General features: G+C 41.2%; 1 protein-coding gene across 1 annotated transcript in view; it reads right to left on the reverse strand.

The window, feature by feature from the left end:
• Positions 1-18,720, reverse strand: part of ppp3r1a (protein phosphatase 3, regulatory subunit B, alpha a) — a 37,395-nt gene that overhangs the window by 18,308 nt on the left and 367 nt on the right. Inside the window, exon 2 of the mRNA XM_084375666.1 lies at positions 299-338. Within this exon, the coding sequence (XP_084231792.1) occupies positions 299-338 (40 nt within the window). The remainder of the gene's footprint in view (positions 1-298; positions 339-18,720) is intronic.

The raw sequence follows: 18,720 nt of genomic DNA on the forward strand, positions 1-18,720 counted from the left end.
AGAAATGTGAGTCATATCCTCAGCTCTCCCTCCTCTTCCTGAAAGCAGAACACGTCTACTTGGCAGACATCTTGTGAACTTGACCAAGAATGTGGTAAGAGCCCGATTCAGAGATTAAATCTTTAAAGATCCAGAAACACATCACTTAAACCCCTAAAAAACCACTAAACCCATGAAAGTGGCTCTTTCTAGGGATGGCAGACAGTAACAGAGGTGGGTGTTGTGAATCAAATCTCTTATTATGCAATTTTATGTCTTGATAGACATATCTTTTGTGATAAAGATTGAAAATACTTACAATGCGAGCACATCTCCAGGGGGTAACTGGCTTCATTTCCCTGAAGACAGAGAGAAACAGAGGTGTCAGTTCATGTTGTAAGTTAAAGCATTGCAGTAGCACAGGAACTACAGCGAATTATATGTAATACATCTGCTTTACATATATTTCATATGCTGATACAGCTGACATATATCACAATACTATTTGAAGGCCATATCACTCAGCCATATCTGAAATAACGTCCTCTTTGTATTCAAATTCCTGTTACATATTTCCATTTTGTCTGGTCAGTATGCACGACCACAAACAACATGTCTGCCTTCCTCGAGAGAGTTTATTTTATTCCACAATGTGAATTATATTCTGTGCTATTCACCTACAAACTCATTTACAAGTCAAAATTGGGAAACACTAAGTTGGTACTTATACTCAGAGTATGGCATTATAAAACTCTTCAATACTTTGATACTGATTGAAAATTGCTACAGTACAAACAAGCATCTTTTTCTACTGGACTGACAGTTGTTTCCTTGTTTGTCAAACAAACAATGGCACCTCTTAGGAAAGATAACAGAGCCTGGTGATCTGTGGTGACTGAGGACTGGATTCATTTACATACCACAGATTTTCTCAACAACAGGAAAAATGCAAATAACAGAGGTAATATCCAGCCATGTTCTCTACTCTGACATTCAGAGATGTAATGATGTCTGCTGAAACCGGTTGTTGATGTTATGAAACCTCCTATGACAAAGGAGATTTTGTTTTTTAGGTACCAGGAGGTTACATCCTGCCAATCGACAGAAACATGATCAGTAACACGGATGGATTGTAACTTCAGCCAATACGTTTCCTACTACGTGTGTAGATGTTGAAATGAGGTATTGTGCATTCCTGCGAAGTCGTGGCCTTCTGTTTTTTTCTTTCCTGGCGTGTCGGCATGTGGAAGGATGTGGCAGTTTTGTTATTAAAGAAATGAAACACTGCTGAGTCATGCATCATGGCTTTTGGAGATCGTGTGCGAGTACTTCAATCAAGACCAAAAATCTTTCAGTGTGAGGCTTTCCTGCTCATCTTCATTGTCTAGTAGCTGTGAATGTTAGTAGGCTAACGTGTCCTTCAAGTATTACAGCACATTACAACCGACAATAATTAATCCCACAAGTCAGAACTGGCAAAAGTACTTATTTACTTAGTACTTACTTAAATTATCGTTTTATTTTCACAGATGTGCACTTACAACTGTATCCGTTTTATAGGACAAACCTTTGGATTTTGGTCTAAATTATTAATATATTTACTTTGTATATTGCAGATTATGGGTCAAACGATGTGTTTTTTTCAGGGCCGATACCAATACAGATTATTAGAAATCAAGGAGACTGAAAACAGATTTTGCAGTAAAAATGAAACTCATTGTGTCAAAATTTTGAGGTACTTTACTTGAGTATTTCAATTTTCTGCTGCTTCCTCTCCACCACATTTATTTGATAACTTTAGTTACTTCTTACCCTGCAGATTCAAATTATTCAGTATTAGGATATTAATTGTGATCAATCAGATGTCAGATATAATTTAGTTTACTTTATAGGCAATCTGACAGAAATATCTCGGACACCAATAATCGGAAAATGCTGAATATCACCCCCGAGGAACGACCAGGGCTGATAATCAGTCTTCCCCTATTGCAGATATGACATATTCTCTGATCAACAAGATCAATTAATTATTATCTGAGAAAATAACAAAAATGTTGAAAAACGCCCTTTTGCACAATGTTAAGGAAGTGAGAAAAATCCATCCCCTATCCAGATCCACACCGAAAGTTAAAGAGGTCTATTCTGGGCCTAGACCCATCCGCCATCGCTAACAAACTACCCAACCCACAAATGGACTCAGGTGAAAACATACACAGACAGTTACAGGTACTGGTGTGAAGTCTCAGTGTGGATGAGGAGCCAACTGCAGATTACTCTCACTTTAACAAATACAATCCACTTAAAACAGTTTTGCTGTAAAAATGTTTTGCTCAAACCCCTTGAGGCCGTTTCTTATTTGCATGTGCAGCCTCCTTCAAATCGTGCATCATGCATCATGCATCATGCATTGCACGGCATCAAATGTTCCAGCACAACGCAAATGAACCATACTATCCAGAGACACTGCATTGTGTGTCTGTGTATTTGCGTGTGTTTGATATTGGCTCATGCTCAGCAGCCACATCCGCATCCCATCCCATCCAACACTGCAGTGTCCACTGAGCCTGAGTCTGGTTGCTGGCAAAGTGAGGCTGAACGCTCACATGAGAGAACCAGTGAGGAGGAGTCCCTGGTGCAGAGAGGTGGGGGTGACAGGATGGGAATCCTTTAGCTGAGAAAGAAAGATTCCCCAGGCCAGCGAGAGCGAGCAATCGACCGGAAATGTGCTGCAGTTCCATCGAGGAATACCAAACTGTGCTTGGCAAATTGGACTACATACAGAGTCCAGGATGCCAGCTAGTTGCTGGTCCCTTTGTGACGAACACTTATGTGAATATCCATGGCTTTTAAATGAGTGAAAGCAATGCGATCTGCAGTGTGTGGTCTCGATGCTACGACTAGAATCCAAAGTCAGAACATTTGCAAATGGCACAAACAGAAGTAAGACATTTGAGCCAGAGGTCCACAACCACAAAAGTCTGACTAAAGGCCCATTTTCCCCAGAATGATTGGAGCAGTTTAATACAACTCTGACAGTAAAAAAAAAACCAGGACATTTGAGCTTTCGTTGCACAAAGTAACCAGTCTCACACTGTTACCTCAAAGAAACTGTAAAATGTTTGATTTTGAAGGTGAGAAATGGATTTTGACACGGACAGCATCCAGGATTAAGGTTATGCTGCAGCCTGAAATGATTCTCATATCATAATCTTTCTTTACAGATTCATATATATAGTGCTGAAAAGAGAGAAGGGACAACTCTCCGGCAGAGGATAGACCCAAAGAAGACAGAAAAAGCAGCTGCATCCAAAGAATATTTGTCATGCATTATGACAGAAAGATAAGTGCTCCTCACACTGACACAAATACACTAAACACACTGACCTGGCTAGAAAAAGCACGTGGCAGTTGTGTCATCTACTGGCTAATCTCTGTGCTGCCGTACAACAGCAGACTTACTTCAGAGAAGGTCTGGTATTTTAGGAGCAGCGAAGAGAAAGAGGTGACACAGGATTAGCCAGGAGAGAGACTTAGCATTTGACACCCTATCAGGAGAGCGGAGTCAGCCACTAGTGCAGCGATCAGAGGTTGACATATACGTGGTTTTCCTCCATGGAACGACAAGTTGGCTGTGGATGGGCTCTGCCAGTCTGAGGGATTGAATTCCAGTGTAGCTCAATGCGTAGCACATGACACCAAAATTACTGAGGTTGGGTGTCCCATTGCCTGTGTGGCTCAGAGTGACAACGTGATACTTTATTGATCTCTGCAGGGAAAAGTCCTTTTGTTTGCTAGTATACACAGAGCTCACTCCGCTACAGAGCAAGAGCTGTAGAAATGCAGTGACTCACTAGAAGACACACCAGGAATTTGGATACAAGGCAGTGAGCTGGTGTCCTTAGTTTCAAGGACAAGCTCTCAATGTACCCTCACCATGCTACATGAGACTTGCTGTTCACACCTTTATTTTAGTTCTCTAGCACTAAAGAAAGGCAATGATGTGTTTTTGTCTTTTAGTTCGAGTCAATTTAGGGTCCAAAGTGAATTTTTGCAAAAGAACCAACTGTAATCAGTGCTACATGTGTGGAAAACTTGAGCACTTACTCATCTTGGCAGGTGGCCATGAAGAGGTCATGCAGTAACAGTAGGGCCAGAAACATGTTCCACGCATGTACGTAAACACACGCAACATCGCCTGGCCCAGCTGGCACGAATGCACATCCCCAGAGACAATACTCAGCGTTCATGAGGAGGTAGCAAACGTCAGTCCTCAAAGGGCCGATACAGAGCTAATCAGAGCATTTCCATGACCACATGGTTTTTACCACCGTGACAAGGAAATAGACGAGGAGAAAAGGGAAGGTGACTGTCATAAATATGCCGATGCATATGGACAAGTTCAGCTAGAGCTTCGTCATACTGGTAAGCCATGGTGGCCATGTGTAAGTGAACCCAAGCAGTCAAACATCACTGTTGGGTAGACCTGAGATAATCGTAGTGCCCAGAGCATCCCATAGCATGCAGTTCAGACCAGTGATGCAGATTGTTAGCATATCAACCAAACAACCAATTTAGCAACCTACTGTGTTAGGTCTGAGTTTAAAGGTGCAATATATAAGGATTGAGCACCCATCGAATTCACAACTAACAGGGGGCAGCATGTCGCTAGGATAACCGCTAACTGCTGCTTACTGTAGCTGCCATTAGCCAATAGCTCAGTTTGCCGTGCAGCTAGCAGTCCAGACCTGTAGTTCGGGGAACTGGGGGAGTGTAGGTGTTTAAACCACTGGCACAGGAGCTTTAGATCAGGACGGATCAGGGCTAGCTGCTTAGCATGCTGACTTCAGCACTTTGCAACACAAAACATACACGTCATGTCAGAACCAATACGAGACCCGTTTATGTAACAGATCAATAAGTACCATTAAAATCTTAACAATACCAATTCCTACTGTTACGTTTTAAAAAGTTGATTTTCTGTATTGACCCCTTATTGATGAATGGCTTACAAAAGGCGAATAAAAAAAAAAACCTTAACAAAATTATGGGTAAATGAGTGCTGTGTGCATACTCTCAACTAAATCTCGGTCATATATGTGAAGGCTGTAGGGTCCCTGGAGGTGAAGAGACTTACAGCAAAGCAGATTTGGCCTTGAGGATTACAGGTTTACTAAGGCCTGCCTTAGGTCACTGGTGTGGCTAACGAGGGGTCAGGAATAACTGCCATGTCTTCTATAACAAACCACTTCACACAGCTCTGGTTGAGCTTTAGCTTTGGCTGCCCCTTTACGTAAACACTAATGGAGCATAGCAGATGTGCTTATACATATGGAGAAAAAGAGGCAATAAAAAAGAAAAGACGCCTTGCATACACAGAGAGGAAGAGAGACAGAAAGAGAGAGAGACTCGTGTTGGCTCATCAATAATGCATGCTTCATTCAGAATCAATTAGGCCTTAGCACACAAAACATGTTTTGCATAATGAAGAGTCTGGCAACGTCGCTGGTTCAGCAGCAACGCGACGGCCGACCCAAAAACCTGGCTAATTATAGACCTGCGCCCAGTCATAACACGACAGACTGGGGACTAGTGTATATTACACGGAGCTGCTGCAGACTTGGACGACTTTTCTGAGGCATCTTTGGCAGCAGGACATGAGAATGTAATCTGCTAAATCGTTTGATAGCATTAATATTAGATTAGCAGCATGTGGCCGTTCCGTCATAACTTGCAATTCTGCAGTAAAAAGTTGTAATCCTCAACCCTTTTTCCATTTGTTGCACATAATACATTTCTAGGTTATTGTAGATTAAAAGGAAAAAAGAGCAAGAGATTTCACCATAACTACTTCAAAACAACTACAAACTAAAACCTGATATTTCTTATCTGTTATTTATTCAAGGCCAATGCTCTTTCTCAGTTACACCTGTCTCCTCTCTCACACAGTTACACACTCATACACCTGGAGGCTGCCTTATCTGCCATTTTCGGGGGGTTTAGTACCCCAGTCACGGGCACAGCACTGGCATGAGGCAGCTGCAAGCGCTATTCATTCACGTTCCTTTCCACATGTGCTGATCGGCATAGTCACGAGAATAAAATGTTGGCTGTTAATGTTTCTGCAAACCTGTTCATGTCTGGATTATATTAACACGTCTAAAAGAGGTTATATCACGCTCACATGACTGACTTTCATGTCCAGGGGTGGAGGGGATGGTGGTGGAGTTACAGGTGTGAAAGCTGACAAGCAACATTTGTAAGTTTGACATCAGTAAATATTTTTAAGGAGACCTTGGGACAATTTCCAGCCGTGTTTGTGGTGACCAAACCGGGTGCTTTTAAGGAGACCTTGGGACATCTCCAGTCCTCTTTGTTGGCGATCAAAATGGGTATTATAAGCCAAAACATGAGCCTACGTTAAGCTGTAACATAAAGACATTTTCAACATATCCTGGGTTTGCATCGCCAACATTTATTCTGATGATTGGGTTGTGATCAGACAGCATAAAAAGCTGACTAACTTTTGCACGGTGTAATTATCTGCAAAATATCAGAATAAATAAATTAAGACCGATGGGTAAGACCCGAAGAAACTACATAACACTCAGGATATTGCACACAGTGTAGACATTAAAACCCTGAGGTGCCTTTTGGTGCAGTCAGTGTAACCTGGAACATGCTGGAATGGAGCGATGACTTGCATAAATCCTCAAACTTAATACACACTGCTGGGTCTGCACCAGGCCAATCAGCATAGTGCAGAAAATACAGAGCAGAGAGGCATGCATCATTCCCTGACTCCCATCTATGGTGCCAGAGAGATTGTGCATTAACACCACAACGAATGAACTGACGGACGCATCAGACTGATCCTTGATTTTATCATTAGAACAAACCACAGTGTTTATGTGTGTATTTATGGTCTCATCAAAAACAGTATCCAACATCCTCTTCTCTTAGTTCTCTAAAATAGTCTAAAATACTAAAATCCAGAGGGTGTCAGAGGCAATGTTGTTGTCTTATGTAAAAGGTATGTAAGCCATCTCTCTCTAAACAACCGTTTCCTAACTTTAAGTAGGAAGCATGGTACAGGCCTCATTCGGCTGCTCACTGTATCGATACTTAAGATGGAGAGCAAGTTGTGCAGATACCAGTCCAGAGGCTTCTGGATCCTGCAGCTTTCTCTCACCTCAGTATCTAAGACTGAAATCACAGCAGCAGGAGTTTGTGATCAAATGTCAGTAAGTGCTCAACAAATCTTATCAATAACTACAGCAAACCTTAGAAAGTACAGTATTGCTAAGTAAATTACTTGATTAGTTGATTTATTGAAAACCATTTTGACAATCAACTGTTTGAGTCCATTTCTAAAGGAATACTAAACATTTCCAGCTTCTCTAATGTGAGAGTTTGCTGCTTTTCTCTTTTTTACCATGTTGTAAAGTGAATACTTTGTGTACTGGACTGTTGATTGGAAAAAAAAAAACATGCCGTTTGTGCCAAAAAAACACATATTTTTGAAGTCAGGTCATCTCCAGCAGCCTTTTCAGTGTCAAATCCTGGTGTTTTAAAAAAGGACATTTCCAGCCGTCTTTTTGCCAACCAAAAAGGCATTTTACGCCAAAATGTGATCTTTTCCTAACCCTAACCAAGTATTTTTTGTGCGTAAAACCTAACCAGATAATAAGTGCAGCACTGTCACAACACACAATTTAAAATTGGACCTAAAGAAACTTAAAGTTTCAACATGTCTGTGGTTCGCAGAAACGTCAATTGCTAACATATTACAATCGTTACCATTACAATTACATTTTTGTGTGCGCGGCTTGGCATGTTTAAGTCACTTTTCCACACAATGCATGTTATTTGTTTAGTGCGAGAAGTGTGTTGTGTGTGTGTCTTTCTTCCCTGCATTGCTCTTCTTGATTGGTTCAGGGATCAAAACCCTCCCCTCAAGTATCAAGCTTGCCATATAGCCGAGCTTTATGACAAACACACTCAACCCTCCCGAGTCACAGCAGAGAGTGAAGCTGAGCTGTGCTTTCAGATTAGTCTTCACCACTTTCATTTTTCAGCCCAACTTTATACAGCAGGCAAAACCCAAGCCAATAACCAGCTGACGCAATATCATTAATAACCTGATACGATATTACACAGACCAGAAGCCTGAGAGGGTATGTGCAAAAAAAAAGCTGCTGTAAGGTTCCAGTCATCTTTCTTTTTGCACAGATATTCAGTTACCTCTCCCTGTAATTCTTGTTTTGTAATATCACCTCAGTAGGTTGCTTCTAGGTTGATGTGTGTGCATTTCTTTGCAGATGTGTGTGTGTGTGTGTGTGTGTGTGTGTGTGTGTGTGTGTGTGTGTCTCAAGGATCTGAGCCAGATTTAGGAGTCAAGTGCAAATATGAAAGTAATTACCAAAATCTTAGCTGCCTGAAAGAACTCTGGCAGAGCTAATCCTCTCAGCCATTTCTATCCCTGACTTTGGCTTACCTAGACAGGGTTTTGAAGGCCCCATAATGCTATGTAAACTAACAATGCTTACATCTTCTTATGCATTAACCTAGTGGTTATAAATTTATACAGTATTTACCAAGTGCTCATTTCAATAACAGGGGACACACTGACTAATGCAGAGACATAAGAAGCTCCTGACAGAGGGAGCACAATGATGACAGTGGTTGGGGGTGAGCACAGGTCAAAGAACAATCTGTGGATTGTATATATCATTTAAAATACAACAAAGAGCTCAACATGAACACGTAGCACTGAAAATTATGTCTCCAATGTGCTTATTTTGTCAAAAAGGCTCAAAAACCAGGAGATATTCAAGTCACAATGATTCAACTTAACAATAAAAGCAACAGATCCTTACATAAGTTGAGAATTGTTACTAGACGACTAAACTAATTTATTGACTGACGTTCCCGCACTTTCTACAGAAACCAACACAACAATACCATTGCTATGTGGGTTCGTGCAAAAGGTTGCAGCTGCAGGTGAATGTGTTGAAACAGCAGCCTCAATAACAGCATAAATCAAAGATCATCTATTAAGGATGCAATGATGTTCAAATTGCTTTTTTTTCAAATCAAAGCTGACCTGAATGCTTTGAAATTTCTACCTTTGCCTTCGTATTTGACATCCAAATCGGTGTTTGAATGCTTCTGGGGTTATTATGTTTGTTTTTGAGGAAACGGGCGAAGCGTTGGGGAAAAGAGCCAAAAGACTGACAAAGAGTGACAAATTGAGCTCCTTAAAGTCATTCAATTAGTCTCAAACCCACACACACAACTAGGTGGGTGCACTGAACAGTATCTGTGATATAGCTTTTCTGTTCTGCAGTCACAAATGTTTTCCCACGAGCACGGGGCTGCAACAAGCACGACCTGTGATGAGAGCTCAACACTTGCTCAAGTTGACTCTTCAGACTTTAGAGGCTGGGGTGGAATAGATAGTGACTGATGTCTCCCCTCATGTCCTCGTCACTACGCAGACCCATAATTAGTATGAGTAAATAATGCCGTATCGATACTCCCAAGCCACTTGTGTTTTTTTGCCAGCCTCTCCAACAGCGAGTCTCACCTCCTCCAGAAATAAATTAACTTAGATACCGTTGTTCTTTACACACAGCACACAAGCCTTGCTATATTTATCTTTTAATAAAACCTATAATTCAATGCCCTCAAAGTATGTAATAAAAAAGTTTCCCAGGGATACTGAATATTGATATTTTTCAAGGTATTATATCAACGTTAGAAATACCAGTATCATAGCAGCACTAGTCCCAAGTGAACACTCTTCCGAAATATATCAATAAAAGATCTCTGGCAATGTTATTCTGTTCAGTTCAGTTATTCTCCCATGAGTAAACCCTCTTCCCAGACAAATCAATAAAGAATCTCTGAAAGAGAAAATAAGCCCAACATCTCCAAAGCTTTCCCTTCAACCAGCAATTGTCAATAGCATTATATGCTCTTAACAATACAGACTGCTGCAGGCAAAGGCTATCAGTAAAGGAAGCCCCACATTGTTGGTTTCATTGCTGCCACTGATAGTGTGCAAAAAATGTGATAATTACATGCAGAACATTTGATGTCTTGAATGCTGATGAGGCAGAAACAGAAAGGCACTTATTAAGGTGGTTTCAATCAGCTAAAAAACGTCAATCAGCCACAGATTCTGCTTCTTGCCAACAGGTGATTTATCAGGTAGGTGTGCAAGAAAAAAAAACTCAAAAATCCAGCTTATTACACTCCTCTTCACCTCCTCCTACATCAGTGTCAGTGGCTAGAATCTATTACACGTATAAATCCATTTTGACCAACTTTTGCACTTATGATGAACAGTTACTTGTACATTACATCCCCTCAACAGCTTCTTCCAACCAGTAACTCGAAGCAAGTGACCCCTCAGCATGCCTTTCGATTGTTACTTTAGACTCCATTCACTGTTAGTTAGAACAAAGACCGACACACCAGACAAATATTCGATTGTTTGCTGACAAGAGTATGGCCTGTGCCAGTGACTGCTGGCCCGAGTGCAGGCCAGCACTGCAGCGTCCAGTGGGGAGAATAAATCCAGATTGAGTGGGCTGGCGGGCTGGAAGTGCAGTGTGGATCACGTACTGTTGATCATCGCTTCTGCCGGTGGTTCGCTGTGGCTTTTATCTCTTTTACATTAGCTACGGCTCGATCCTTATGTGGGTGGTGCTTGATTGCTAGGCAGCATATGGTCCCCTTAGCATCAGATCATTCCACTGCATGCTTAAGCAACTGTGTGTTTGTGTGTACACTGTATACCCTGCCCCCAACCTCCGCCTGCAGCTGAGAAGAATACATTTTGACAGGCCATAAGTCGGCACACTATCTGTACGCTATGCATGCCCTCAGTTTCTGTCCTCTGGCAGAGGGTTGAGACTGCTGCAGGGCAAATGTACCAAGGTGTTCTGAGCATGTCAGCTTACCTGTCTCAGACACTTTTACTGGTGTTTATTTTGAATGCTGTGTCACGGACAGAAGAGGCTTCTTTAAATTCTTGGCCATTGTGAGCGGTGTATCAGTCTCAGAACATAACCTCAGGGACTGTAACCTTGAATCACAATGCGTGAGCTCCTGACAGCTATGTAAGCAGGTATCCAACCAGTGCTCCGTTCCAAGAAGCTAGTTTACTTAATGATGTGGTTTTGCAGGACTGATAACATCAGTCAATGCCTCCAGATTTGAGGTTTTACTCAGTTGACGTGTCCAAATGAGTCAGTAAACCTGTTTCTTAGAAGAGGCTTCATGTGAGTTCATACACTGTGGGCTGTAAAAAACAGCTCTTTGAAGAGATTTTGTGAAAACATAGCCAGCTTTTGTTGACAATGATGCTTTTTCAAATATTGCTTGACGAATACTTGATTTGTTTAAGGGTCAATCAAATCATCCTACACCGACGCAGCACTTCTTACATACTGTCTTGATGCTGTCAGTCAAATCGTTTTGATTTGAGAGAGGAAATCACGTGACGGAAGAGAGGAAATCACGTGACGTGACAAGATGGCGCGCTGAAGGTGCTGGCGTTCTTATCACAGACCTGACATTTAACAATTAACCCATCGGATAAACTACAAGACCCTTTGCAGCAAAAGAAGTGCCTGTCCACACTAACAACGACTACACGAATGAGTGAGAATAAGTGGTACCGGAGAACAAGACAAACAGCGAAAGAAAGTGTGGAACGCCAAACAATTGAGAGCATGGCGGAAGAAATGCCCCCGGGTTGGGCCCTAGAACTATTGAAACAATCTGCAGATCTGAAGGAATTTGTCGAGCAAAAGTTCGACGCACTGAATGGAAGCATTAATAGCATGAAAAAAGATCTGCGCGCAATGACGAGCAGAGTGGCAAATGCCGAGCAGCGCATCAGTAACCTGGAGGACTTTAAAGCTGAACACGCCAAGACGGCCAGTGACTCACACAAAGAAATTCACCTGCTGAGATCTAAAGTTACATATTTGGAATCTCAGAGCAAAAGGAACAATCTCGTGTTCGTTGGTCTAAAAGAGGGGCTGTTTGAGTCATCCAGTCCAGGTACTGAGCTGGGAGAGATACTAAAATATATATTAGATCTGAACCCGGAATCCGGAAAGGTGCCAGAGGTGGAACGGCAACACAGAGCACTACGCCCGAGACCGGGACCTGATGATCCACCGAGGCCGTACATTGTCCGCATGCTCAAGTGGAGTTATAGACAGCGCATCCTGACAGCAGCGAAGGAGAAAAACGCTTTGAAATGGCACGGGAAACCTTTCCACATATTTCAAGACCTTCCAGTGGAGATACAACAGCAACGCGCCGCTTATACGGATGTGAAGAAAGCCCTTAGGGGCGCAAATATTCGCTTCGGGATGCTTTACCCTTCCAGGCTGCTGGTAACGCTGCAAGGGGAGAAATTAATCTACAAAACCCCCGAGGAAGCGCGTCAAGATCTGCGTAAACGGGCCCCATCGGCCTTTGGCTAAGAAACGGGACCAAGACAGGTTGGTGAACTAACCATCAAGCAACAGAATGACACTCTTTTTGTTTACTGGACGTTGTTTAAATAAGTTGACTCTGTTGCTTGTTTATTTATCCAGCCTACCGTGGGTTGTTATTATTATGGGTTGAATATGATATTTAAAGTGTAAGAAAGGTCTGGAACGCTAGACTGATACGCACATCTTTGGTTCATGGACGAGGGACAGATATTTTGTCCCTGTGTTTTTTGTGGGATAACCACCCATTGTGATGGTATTTTTTTTTTTTTTTTTTTTTTTTTTTTTTTGGTTTTGCTTTGTTTCGTTTTGTTTGTTTGTTTTGTTTTCCCCTTCCTACCCGCTATCATGGTTGCAGTGCCTTTTTTTTTGTTTTTTGTTTTTTTTTCCTTCTCTCTTATACACTACGCCGCATTACGCGCATGTATATCTGCTCATACATACACACACACACAACACAGGCGCCCATGCGCTTGCTCTCTCTCTCCCGCACACGCATACGCACGCATACGTGCATGCACACACACGCACAAACACACACACACGGACATACGAACTTTTAATGTGTGTGTAAACTTTGTTAGCAAGAAGTTATGTCTACTTTAAGGTTGATAAGTTGGAATGTTAAGGGGATTTCTAATAAAACAAAGAGATATAAGATTATCACACATCTGAAATCCTTAGAATGTGACGTAGCAATGTTGCAGGAGACTCATTTGATAGATGCTGAGTGTGCCAAACTGAGACAGAGATGGGTTGGCCAGACCTACTCGGCACCAGGTTCTGGAGCCTCGAGGGGTGTCTGCATTCTAATATCAAAGCGAGTGTCATTTAAACTCTCCCAAATAGTCACAGATAAGGAAGGCAGATTTGTTATCATATCAGGTTATCTACAGAATGTAAAATGCACATTAGTCAATGCTTATGCTCCGAATATAGGTCAAGCGGAATTTTTATCTAAGCTGAACTTGGTTCTGTCTCAATTTTCGTCAGACCCAATATTAATGGGAGCAGATCTTAATCTTGTTAATGACCCCCTGGTGGACAGATCAGGCCGCCCTCTGCCTTCAGATGCCTCATTATCAGCAGGACTGAAAGAGTTTCAAACTTCTTTGGCAGTGTCTGACATCTGGCGTATAGTAAATCCATCTGCCCGCGAATACACGTTTTATTCCAACGCTCATAATTCCTATTCTAGGATTGATTATTTGCTGTTATCACAAGCTATGGTAGAGAATGTTATCGACAGCAAAATACACAACATCCTTATATCTGATCATGCCCCACTGTCAGTCCTGTTTGTGTTGTCTGTAAATGATCATAAATGTAAAATATGGAGATTTAATAATTCCTTGTTGAAAGAAGAGGTGTTTGTATCCACACTAAGGGGAAAGATAAGTGAGTTCATAAACTTTAATTTGAACTCTGTGGCATCAATACAGACAGTGTGGGAGGCATTTAAAGTAACTTGCAGGGGTTGGATAATTAGTTATGCTACGATGAAAAAGAAGGAAAGGGTATCAAAGAAAAATAGACTAATTTTGCAGCATAAAACATTGGAATCCCAGCATATGCTGGATCCCAATAATGTAAGACTTAAAAATGAAGTGATGATTGCTAAAACAGAACTGCAATCACTTATTCATGAGGAGACATCCTTTGCATTATTCAGACTCCGTAGAAAACACTTTGAATCGGGTGATAAAGCGGGAAAAATGCTGGCACTAAGGTTAAAACAATTGGAAAATCAACAATCAATACCTTTTATTTGTGATGATTCAGGATCAACTATATTTGAGCAAACTCAAATCAATAAAGCCTTCAGAGAATATTATATTAAACTTTACCAGTCAGAGGGCTCTATTGAAGAGAGGGATATGGACTTGTTTTTCAAGGACATTTCCCTACCAAGTCTAAAAGAGGAAGAGAGAGATAGTCTGGAGTCACCGGTTACTGAGTATGAGATTATTTCTGCCTTAAAAACACTTCCAACAGGGAAGTCACCAGGCAATGATGGCTATACTAGTGAATTTTATAAATGCTTTCAACAAGATTTAGCCCCCCTTCTTAATTTGTTATTTAATGATATGATAGCTAACAACTCTATGCCACATAGTATGTCCCAAGCTATAATTTCTTTATTGCCTAAGCCAGGAAAGGACCATTCACAAATGAGCAGTTTTCGTCCTATAAGTTTATTAAATAATGACTATAAATTGTTTGCCAAAATTCTTGCAAGGCGTTTGGAGTCTGTAATACCCTCATTGATACATCTGGATCAAGTAGGATTCATTAAAGGCCGCCTTGCCTCTAATAACATGAGGAGGCTTTTTCATGTAATGTCAGAGGCGAGTTCTTTGCAGCATCCAGCGATAGCTATATCGCTGGATGCTGAAAAAGCCTTTGATAGGATAGAATGGCATTATTTGTTCGGTGTGCTCACTAAATATGGTTTCGGACCAACCATTATTCAATGGGTTAGGGCTCTCTATAATAATCCAGTTGCATCAATTAAAACTAACGGTATGATATCAGAACCTTTTCACCTTATGAAATCTACCCGGCAGGGCTGCCCTGTTTCACCATCCCTGTTTTTACTTGCCCTTGAACCTTTGGCATGTGCCATACGGTCAGAGGCAAACATTCCTGGTGTACATATCGGGGGATATGATTTTAAGGTTAATCTGTTTGCGGACGATTTATTATTAACATTAACACAACCGTCCCAGTCTGTACCTCAGGTGATGAAGTTGATTGATGCATTTGGGGCTTTATCAGGATATAAGGTAAATTATACTAAAAGTGAAGCTATCCCCTTGAACCATCGGACCTACTCGTCACATCTTGGTTCTGCCCCATTCCAGTGGAGAATTCATGGCATGAGATATCTTGGAATAAATATCCAGTCCCCCATAGAAAAGATTTTTGATTTAAATGGACCACAACTTTTGAAGGCAATCAGGGAGGACGTAAAGAGATGGACAGTTTTGCCCATATCTTTATGGGGCAGAGTAGAAATCATTAAAATGAATATCCTACCTAGACTGTCATTTCTAATATCTGCCATACCATTAAAATTTCCACCACATTGGTTTAAAGAAATTAATAAATTGCTAACAGGTTTCTTGTGGAAGGATAAGACACCAAGAATTAGTCACAAAAAAATGTCAAGACCTAGGACAAGTGGGGGATTGGGTGTCCCGGATGTTTATACATATTATTTGGCCTATAATGCTAGATTTCCCCTGTCATGGGCCTATAAGATCAAGAATGAAACTGGCAGTTGGATGTGGACCGAAGAGAAAGTCCTGGCAGAATATAGCAAATCTGTGTCGTTAGCAGCCCTATTTTTTCATCCTAAGATTAATTTTAAAATGGATAACCCTATAATAAAATTCTCCTGTGAGATAGTCAAATCTTTACATAAATGCTTACTTTTTTGGGGGTCCTCACTACCATCATGCCCTATATGGAATAACCCACTATTTACAGCAGGGGGCAGAACATTGTCCAACAATGTTTGGAAACATAAGGGTATTAATGAACTGGGCCAGATTATCAAAGATGGGGACATGATATCCTTTAATGAATTAAAAACTGTATTTGGTGTTAGCGACACAGAGTTTTTATCATATGTACAACTGAAATCTGTCTTGAGGGTACATATATTAAAAAATGTCAACATTGGTTGCAATTGTGATTTAGATAATAAGTTCAGGAAAATTGCCACGGGGAGGAGAGTGGTTTCAGTTTTTTATAATTTGTTATCCCTGGCCTCTCCTGACAGCTTATGCCACATAAAACATCAATGGGAGAAGGACTTAGGTGTCGCTATCACAAATGCTCAGTGGGAGTCCATTCTGAGAAACACAACTGCATCTTCTAAATGTGTGAGATATAAAACTATCCAATTTAAAGTTTTGCATAGAGCGTATATTACACCACACACACTGAACAAAATGGACCGCTCCCTTTCCCACTTGTGTTGGCATGGCTGTGGAGAGGCAGGGACGTTAATCCACCTACTGTGGTATTGCCCCCCAGTGAGGAATTTTTGGAAAAATGTTATTGCTCAACTGAGGTCCATTCTTGACCTACAAATACCTGAATGTCCTCTAAGTTGTTTGCTGGGGAAAAGAATTGATAATGTATCAACTGTCAAACAGCGAATTGTTGTACTAGCCTTCATGTCAGTCAAACGAATAGTACTGATAAACTGGAAACATAGAAAGTCAAACTGTTTTAATGTCAACGCCTGGCTGGAAGATTTTTTGGACCTGCTGGCAATGGAGCGGGCAACCGCTGCCTTATTTGAATGTGATCGTGGAGATGATGGACCTTGGTTACTGATCAGAGACTATATGGAAAATGTATAGAGCAACTGCAACCGACCCCCCCCAACCCTTCCCTCCCCTCCCCTCCTAGGTGATTTAATTTATTTCTTTATTTATTTCTTTATTTATTTTTATTTTTATTTTTTTCTTGCTGTTGTTGTTTGTTTGTTTACCATTTCCTTCTGTGTTGTACACAAATGATGTGGTTTTGTTGTGTTTGGTTTAATAAAATAACTTCAAAAATGTAAAAAAAAAAAAAAAAAAAAAAAAAAAAAAAAAAATCGTTTTGGTTATAAAGAACATTTCACTGACCAAAAATAAACTTGTCATTTCACACTATTTAATGGTGACACAGGAATAAGCCATCTGTCAGATTTAGATAGTGATGGATCTTGAAAACATCCACACTCAACTTTTCAGTTCAAGGCAACTTTTTTTTGGCTTCAAAACACCAGTGAGCACCATGGGGACGCCTTTCTTACACTCAGGTGTGCATATACTACAGGTCAGAAATTTATTTTTTTAAATATACAAATGTTAGTTTCTATTATCAGTTAATTTATCGGCATCGGCCATGACAGTCAGGTGATTATTGGTTATCGTATCGGCTGAAAAAAATCCATATCGTGCATCCGTGGACAGATTCAAATCATTATTGCTTCTTCCAATGTTGTGCTATCAGGACCTCAATAACTGACCAGAATACAAGTCAGTGGAGGTCTTCAGTCGATGGTTGGATAGAAAGGATTTGTGAGTATGAGAGGACAGTGGACTCTTAGTATGCAGCTGCTCTTTAGTCTGTTGGTACGGTACGACACTAAAACAAAGTTTACCTCTTTTCACCTTCGTCATCTTTTGTGCAAAGCGGTCGCCAGAATAACCGAAAAACAAATATTAATGGGCTGAATCTACAAGTGTAAGACAAGCCTGTGCAGCCAAACTCTACAAAACCCACAAAAAATAAAGCTTCCTTAAGATCAACATATCGTTACACCTCCAACAAACTGCCAATGTGGTGCCATCAGGACCTCGATAACTGATCATTGAATCGATCAGTCGTCAATCTACTGTTGCACTGAAAGGATGTGTGTGTATGAGAGGACAGTGGAGGGAGGTATAAATAAACCTACAACTCCCAGCTACGCCCTTGCAATTGGTTTAGTGACAGTTAAATTGAACATAGATCCAGGCCTGGACTCCTATTGGTCACTTACTGGATGGCTACTGGTTACTAAGCAACTCAGCCTCATATATACAGATGTATAGGCGCTATAGTGTCCAATTAATTAGGACAGCATGAGCCAACGGAGTGGACCTGTAATGGCAGCCTCCTGTAGTAAATAGATATAAATGCAGCCTCGGCCTGTTCAAATTAAAAACTGTTGCTACTATCAACACAGCAGCATGCTACCTGCACACATATGGACACAGTCAGTTAGAAAGCTGAGTGAATACGACTTCACAAGACGTTTTCCCCAACTAGTGCGTAAAAATGTTGGCACACAGCGTGTGTTTAAGTCACCAAAAGTAATTCACACGGGCCTCCGTTGCTAATAAGAGTGAAGGCTATGTCGAGAAGGGATAAGAAAGTATCTGGGCCACGGGCTTCAGGCTACTGTCAGCCCCGGGGGTAAGAGCACAGACAGACAGACAGACACAGGGAGCCAAAAAAAAAAAAAAAGTGGGTGAGAAAGCGTTTCCTTCTCGCCGGAGCTCTCTACGTGGTCGACTGTAAAAACTCACAGCAAAGCGCCCAACATGAAAAACAACCTGTCCAACCGCCACAACTGACCCGACACGTTGAAAGCACAAGGGGCCTGCCCCCGCTGCCGTGTTGACCAGTCGGCGGAAGAGACTGAAAATACGAGAGGAGCTTTTTTATTTTCTTT

This window comes from Pagrus pagrus, assembly GCF_965226575.1.
Source record: "Pagrus pagrus genome assembly, chromosome: 15".
NCBI lineage: Eukaryota > Metazoa > Chordata > Actinopteri > Spariformes > Sparidae > Pagrus > Pagrus pagrus.